At 42.8% G+C, this 6752-nt stretch overlaps 2 protein-coding genes across 2 annotated transcripts; one reads left to right on the forward strand and one right to left on the reverse strand.

Annotated features, from left to right (window-relative positions):
• Nucleotides 1-618: 618 nt before the first annotated feature.
• On the reverse strand, nt 619-2740 carry LOC145781099 (uncharacterized). Its single transcript, XM_082592854.1, has 8 exons — nt 2627-2740; nt 2284-2558; nt 2057-2206; nt 1743-1962; nt 1480-1675; nt 1164-1415; nt 863-1079; nt 619-788 (listed from the first exon to the last, which is right to left on the reverse strand). Exons 1-8 carry the CDS (start codon nt 2647-2649, stop codon nt 673-675), a joined length of 1449 nt encoding a protein of 482 aa, XP_082448980.1. The 5' UTR covers nt 2650-2740; the 3' UTR covers nt 619-672.
• A 415-nt stretch (nt 2741-3155) lies between these two features.
• LOC145780946 (uncharacterized) lies at nt 3156-5243 on the forward strand. The gene is made up of 8 exons (XM_082592625.1): nt 3156-3253; nt 3322-3590; nt 3672-3821; nt 3918-4137; nt 4208-4403; nt 4468-4719; nt 4803-5019; nt 5095-5243. The coding sequence occupies exons 1-8, from the start codon at nt 3231-3233 to the stop codon at nt 5205-5207; spliced, it is 1440 nt and encodes a 479-aa protein (XP_082448751.1). The 5' UTR covers nt 3156-3230; the 3' UTR covers nt 5208-5243.
• The last annotated feature ends 1509 nt before the right edge of the window (nt 5244-6752 follow it).

Here is a 6752-nt window from a genome sequence, read left to right on the forward strand (position 1 = left end):
ATTTTACACATTACAATTATTCATAACAGTTCGCGGCGCAACCAGCTCTGTTCCATATTGCGTCCTCGCCACAGAGATAGACTCAAACACCCAAAAATACCGCATTAAGCATACTTGGTACCGTCGACATAACTGTCTAACAGTCAATTTCTACATGTGCTAATACGGACTTGAAACTTTTGCGCAGCATCCACACACGCGTCATAGTAGGCTATGATGGCAGTATTTTTATCAAGTGTGCTGAACTGGCGCACTCGGAAAACTTGTCGACGTTAGAAAAGCGGAGGTAGTTTGCTGTGTAGACCTACTGCCAAGCTTAATCTGCTACATGGCAGTAGCAACGGCCATCCCCTATATGATTTCAGCAATATCTATTTTTATTTAAACTTTTTGCCATACAATGAAACAACTCTCTATTTTCTTCCTAGCTACGTGACTAGGTTAGGAATCACACCTGAACACGTAACGGTGCGATTAAACCCATGACGCGGTGAGCGAATTAAGACAAAGGCCATTGTCAATGCACTTAGGCTTTAGCCTTATGACGCAAAATCCCACGAAGCCAAGTTCAGCCAAATGAGCAGGAGATCGTAACCCTTTCAAATGAAACAGTTTAGGAATTCAAAAATGTAACTTTATTGTTAATATGAACTACGATATGAAACCGGAATATTAATTCTTTTCATCACGTGAGCAGAAAAGCAGCGAAAGAACGAACAGCAACAGAGCAGTGCCACCCAAGACGGCCGCAATGATCGTCATGTGGGAAGTGGAGAGATCCTTAGAATCTGAAAATACAGAACTCGTGATAGAACTGTAAAATTGTGGTAGTAGCGTATAGTCTAAAGTAGACCTAACCTACCAATGTTATCTGTTGGAAGAGAAGGGTCATTGGGTTTCAAGGCAGGCACTTCGATGATCTCTGGGAACAATGAGGAAGAGGACTTTCCTGCAGCTTCCTCCCTTATAATAATGATGGGTGCCGACACGATGGTTTGGTTTGTGGCAAAGTGAGTGGAGCGTCGAAAACGGTTGCTGGTCACGTCAACAGCATACCTACCATTGCCAGTGGAGCATTTCTGAAATGTTGTAATCGCGTATGAGTAGGTCATTCATAGCCCAAGTGCGTAGATAGATATCGTTAGTGAAAAGATAAAACTTACCATGGTGAGGCTTCGTGCCACGATGCGAAGTCGTGCATGAATGTAAAAAGTTGACCTCGGGCAGGCCAGTAGTCGAGGCACCTTGAAGGAAACACACACCACATTGGTGTCACCATCATGGCGAAGAAAAGTGGTCAATTCTTCCGTTTCACATCCTGCCCGGACAAGTGGAACAGAACCAAGGTCTGAAAATCGAGACGCATCGCACGCAAGGTTCAATTCATCCAAAATGACAACGTAAGTGCCAGAACCCTGCAAATAGTAGAGTATGATGGCCGCAATAGGAAATTTAAGTAAAAGCCAAGCATACACTTACGCCACGGTACCAATCCAAGCCTCCGGCCTCTAAAGACATGGTTGCATGTACAGTTTCGGAAATGGTGTAGACTGCACCAGAGTTGACTAAATATAAGGGTGGGCAAGCAGCAGGACAAGACTCCGACGTTTTGCAAAGTTCCAGAAATCCTCGAGGCTGCATAGTGTTCTTCACCGTGACCAATCCAGATTCAATTCTGCAAAATTAATTGTGAAAACAAGCGGACGTGCCATGATAAGCTTCCTGAGTAACGATCAACATACCGAGGAATGATTGGAACAGAAATGGAATACTCCTTGTTGTAGCGACAATAAAAGTTTAGAACTGGCACAGGAACATCGAAGCTGCCGGCTCCCAAAAGATTCGCCCAGAGAACTCCAGCGAACACTGCCTCGTTGTTGCTGGTGGTCCGTTGAATGCCACATCGATCAAATGGAAGTTGAATGGTTATGTCGTAATGACCGAATGTATTTGGAGCGCAAACTGTAAAAGTATACAAAGCACGTCGTGAAATATTAGAACACAAACAGTCGTGTAATACAACAATAGAACTTAGCAAACAAACTGGTACTCTTACCTCGGCACCTTTCCATGTCAGCCAGGGAGTCCGCCGAACTAGCTACGTATAAGCAAGTAATTGCAGAGCTTGTCGCATATAAATCATCCAGAAGACCAGCCTCGGTGGAGATGGAGATGTTGCTGGAAGCGCAGGTCAACAAAGGTGCAGCTGAAAAGCAAACCACCAAGCAAAACTCACCGCAACGCCGAACACCCTGACTTCGACAACTTGCCTAGGCTACTTACCAATGTCACAATGTCTTCCAACGAAGCCAAGCGAACTTTTACAGTAATATCCATCAGCATGCTTACAGGATTCAACGCACTGACATCCATTCTTACACGGGTTGCTGGGACATACGGTAGGTTTCGAAGTTGTGGTAGTGGTGGTGGTTGTAGTTGTAGTTGGACAGTTAGCACCGAAGCACTGACAAGCACCAGCTTGGCATATAGTTCCAGGAGGGCACCGAACATTGCTGCAGTCTTGGCAGTCAGTTAACCTCGCAAACGCCAAAATGATACTGCAAGATAAAATGTCAAAGTAAGCCATAATTGTACCAGATTTAACAACAAACAATCTTCACCTTACCTTAAAAATAATGGAAATATCATGATAAGAGTTTGAGCAGTCACCACTTCAAATCAAAACTAACAGCAAGACAAAATACAGAGAATAAATAACCCTTTTCCAAACAATTTTTTAAGCAACTGAATAGGTTAACAACTTTGACAACTGTTTATATTTTGAATGCTTTGTACCTCAAGCCTCTTTGTGTTTTTGAATTTGCATCATTGGAACGTTGCAAAATCGTGCTCAATTTTAGTTTGAAAAAATACCAAGAAATTAGCAATCAACAAGAAGCTAGCTTTCCTCAAAACATCGCTAAACTTGTTACCCAGCTTGCAAAATTGTGTTTTTTGTGACAATGCTTCAACGTCTGCAGACGTTGAACCAATGCAAAGCGGACTAGAATTACTAAATGAGAATGGGAAACATTGTGGAATTTGCAAAAGTATTTCATCCTAAGGAAATGCGGCGTGGACGTGATAACGAGAGACACGTCATCTTTAAAATATAAACAGCTGTCAACTTATTTGAATTATTCAGTTGCTTTAAAAGTTATTTGGGAAAAAGTCTATTTTTCTCAGCATTTTGTTGTTGTTATTTTGATTTGAATAGGCGATTTCTCATCATGAATTTTCCATTATGTTTAAGGTAAGGTGAAGATTGCTTGTTGTTAAATCTGGTGCGATTATGGCTTACTTTGAAATTTTATCTTGCAGTATCATTTTGACGTTTGCAAGGCTAACTGACTGCCAAGACTGCAGCAATGTTCGGTGCCCTCCTGGAACTATATGCCGAGCTGGTGCTTGTCAGTGCTTCGGTGCTAACTGTCCAACTACAACCACCACCACTACCACTACTTCGAAACCTACCGTATGTTCCAGCAACCCGTGTAAGAATGAATGTCAGTGCGTTGAATCCTGTAAGCATGCTGATGGATATTACTGTAAAAGTTCGCTTGGCTTCGTTGGAAGACATTGTGACATCGGTAAGTAGCCTAGGCAATAAGTTGTCGAAGTCAAGAGTGTTCGGCGTTGCGGTGAGTTTTGCTTGATGGTTTGCTTTTCAGCTGCACCATTGTTGACCTGCGCTTCCAGCAACATCTCCATCTCCACCGAGGCTGGTCTTCTGGATGATTTATATGCGACAAGCTCTGCAATTACTTGCTTATACGTAGCTAGTTCGGCGGACTCCCTGGCTGACATGGAAAGGTGCCGAGGTAAGAGAGTACCAGTTTGTTTGCTAAGTTCTATTTTTGTATTACACGACTGTTTGTGTTCTAATATTTCACGACGTGCTTTGTATACTTTTACAGTTTGTGCTCCAAATACATTCGGTCATTACGACATAACCATTCAACTTCCATTTGATCGATGTGGCATTCAACGGACCACCAGCAACAACGAGGCAGTGTTCGCTGGAGTTCTCTGGGCGAATCTTTTGGGAGCCGGCAGCTTCGATGTTCCTGTGCCAGTTCTAAACTTTTATTGTCGCTACAACAAGGAGTATTCCATTTCTGTTCCAATCATTCCTCGGTATGTTGACCGTTACTCTGGAAGCTTATCATTGCACGTCCGCTTGTTTTCATAATTAATTTTCTTGCAGAATTGAATCTGGATTGGTCACGGTGAAGAACACTATGCAGCCTCGAGGATTTCTGGAACTTTGCAAAACGTCGGAGTCTTGTCCTGCTGCTTGCCCACCCTTATATTTAGTCAACTCTGGTGCAGTCTACACCATTTCCGAAACTATACATGCAACCATGTCTTTAGAGGCCGGAGGCTTGGATTGGTACCGTGGCGTAAGTGTATGCTTGGCTTTCACTTAAATTTCCTATTGGGGTCATCATACTCTATTATTTGCAGGGTTCTGGCACTTACGTTGTCATTTTGGATGAATTGAACCTTGCGTGCGATGCGTCTCGATTTTCAGACCTTGGTTCTGTTCCACTTGTCCGGGCAGGATGTGAAACGGAAGAATTGACCACTTTTCTTCGCCATGATGGTGACACCAATGTGGTGTGTGTTTCCTTCAAGGTGCCTCGACTACTGGCCTGCCCGAGGTCAACTTTTTACATTCACGCACGACTTCGCATCGTGGCACGAAGCCTCACCATGGTAAGTTTGTCTTTTTATTAACGATATCTATCTACGCACTTGGGCTATGAATGACCTACTCATACGCGATTACAACATTTCAGAAATGCTCCACTGGCAATGGTAGGTATGCTGTTGACGTGACTAGCAACCGTTTTCGACGCTCCACTCACTTTGCCACAAACCAAACCATTGTGTCGGCACCCATCTTCATTATAAGGGAGGAAGCTGCAGGAAAGTCCTCTTCCTCATTGTTCCCAGAGATCAACGAAGTTCCTGTCTTGAAACCCAATGACCCTTCTCTTCCAACAGATAACATTGGTAGGTTAGGTCTACTTTAGACTATAGGCCTACTGCCACATTTTTACAGTTCTATCACGATTTCTATATTTTCAGATTCTAAGCATCTCTCCACTTCCCACATGACAATCATTGCGGCCGTCTTGGGTGGCACTGCTCTGTTGCTTCTTGCATTCTCGTTGCTGTTTTGCTCACGTGATAAGAACTAATTTTTGATTAACAATAAAGTTCAAACTTTAAATTTGCATTCATGTGTTGGCGTTGAAGGATGAGGTTTCCCTAGTTTTATGCCCACAGCTGGGACGTGCAGGTGCGGTGGTTTCAGTGACGATAGAGGCCAGAAGTCTGGAGATGCCAAGTTGCGTTGAGCATCCGTTTAGACTCCTTAGCTTTGTAAGCCATGACTTGTTGCGTCTTCCGAAGTGTTAAAAAAAAAACTTGATTGCTACAAGGTGTAAGATTTTAATTTAGAAATTTTTGGTATATGGGTCTCCTTGACGTCATGAAGTCCATTTACGCCCAAAACAGATGTTCAAACGCATTGCGAAGGAGAAGGAGATGTTCTCTCGTTGCACAAACGTCGCTAATTTAGGGAAAGATGTCCAGTAATTTGGGAAAATCAATACGACCATAATGTTTCAACATCTTACCAGTTTAAAACTTTAAATATTTAAGATATTAACATTTTCGTATTATACAATGCCCAGTCACTGATTTTAGACAACTTTGCATCTGGTAGGCTATTGGAATCAGGGCAGAATGTTAAGCTTCGATTTAGTATCTGCAGGAAATTAAAAAAGTGTTACGTTTGTAAAAGTAACGGATTATCAGGCAAAGTTTTTTTTGCACCCCAAATATTTTATTTTCCTACGGCTATGTTTAAAAGTAGCCCACTGTTTGATTAACAACCAGTTTGGCACTAATGTTAGCAATCCGCTATCGGAAGACAACTTAGCATACTGTAGGCTAATAAAAGAACAGTTTACCGGTAGCGGTAGCCGGTAGGCTATTGTGATTTGGTGAATGATGGGGTGAAAAACGAATTTTCTGTAGGATGTGTTGCAGTGAGCCAGTGACGTTTGGATTTAAATAGCGCAGTCTTATCCTGACATCGCAAAGATGGGTTAATAACTGCTGATTCTATTTCTAACAACTTACAATTGTGAAACAACATTTTCAACACTACTTGCTATCAAAACAAACGCTCGAAACAGGCTAGATGTGATGCATGACATGAGAGGTGGCGTTGTACAAAAGGTACCCGGTCATTTGGTCGACAGGACGTTTGGTCGACAGGACGTTTGGTCGACAGGACGTTAGGTCGACAGAACGATTTATTTTAGGGTTAGGGTTAGTTAACTAACCATAACCCTAATCTAACCCTGACTCTAACCCTAACCCTAACCCAAAAATGAATCGTTCTGTCGACCTAACGTCCTGTCGACCAAATGTCTGTCGACCAAACGACCGTGCACCGTACAAAACGGAACTCAGGATAGAGGGGCTGATAACCGCTAAGCAGGCGCATCCATCTCAATGACGTGTGAATTTCAAATCGCATGTAGGCTAACAAACGAATGATTAACCGTTTTTGCGCGAATTTGCCTAGTTTATGGTGGACCATGAGTCATAGAAAAAAATCGCAAGGGGACCTTCGATAAATGTTTTCAAAAGTTTGAGACCCACACCCACTTAGCTAGAGGCTTTCGACGTTATGCCCTTAAGTTCAGCGGCTGCTTCTAGACGATTTTTTT

This window comes from Aplidium turbinatum, chromosome 12 (genome assembly GCF_918807975.1).
Source record: "Aplidium turbinatum chromosome 12, kaAplTurb1.1, whole genome shotgun sequence".
Taxonomy (NCBI): domain Eukaryota; kingdom Metazoa; phylum Chordata; class Ascidiacea; order Aplousobranchia; family Polyclinidae; genus Aplidium; species Aplidium turbinatum.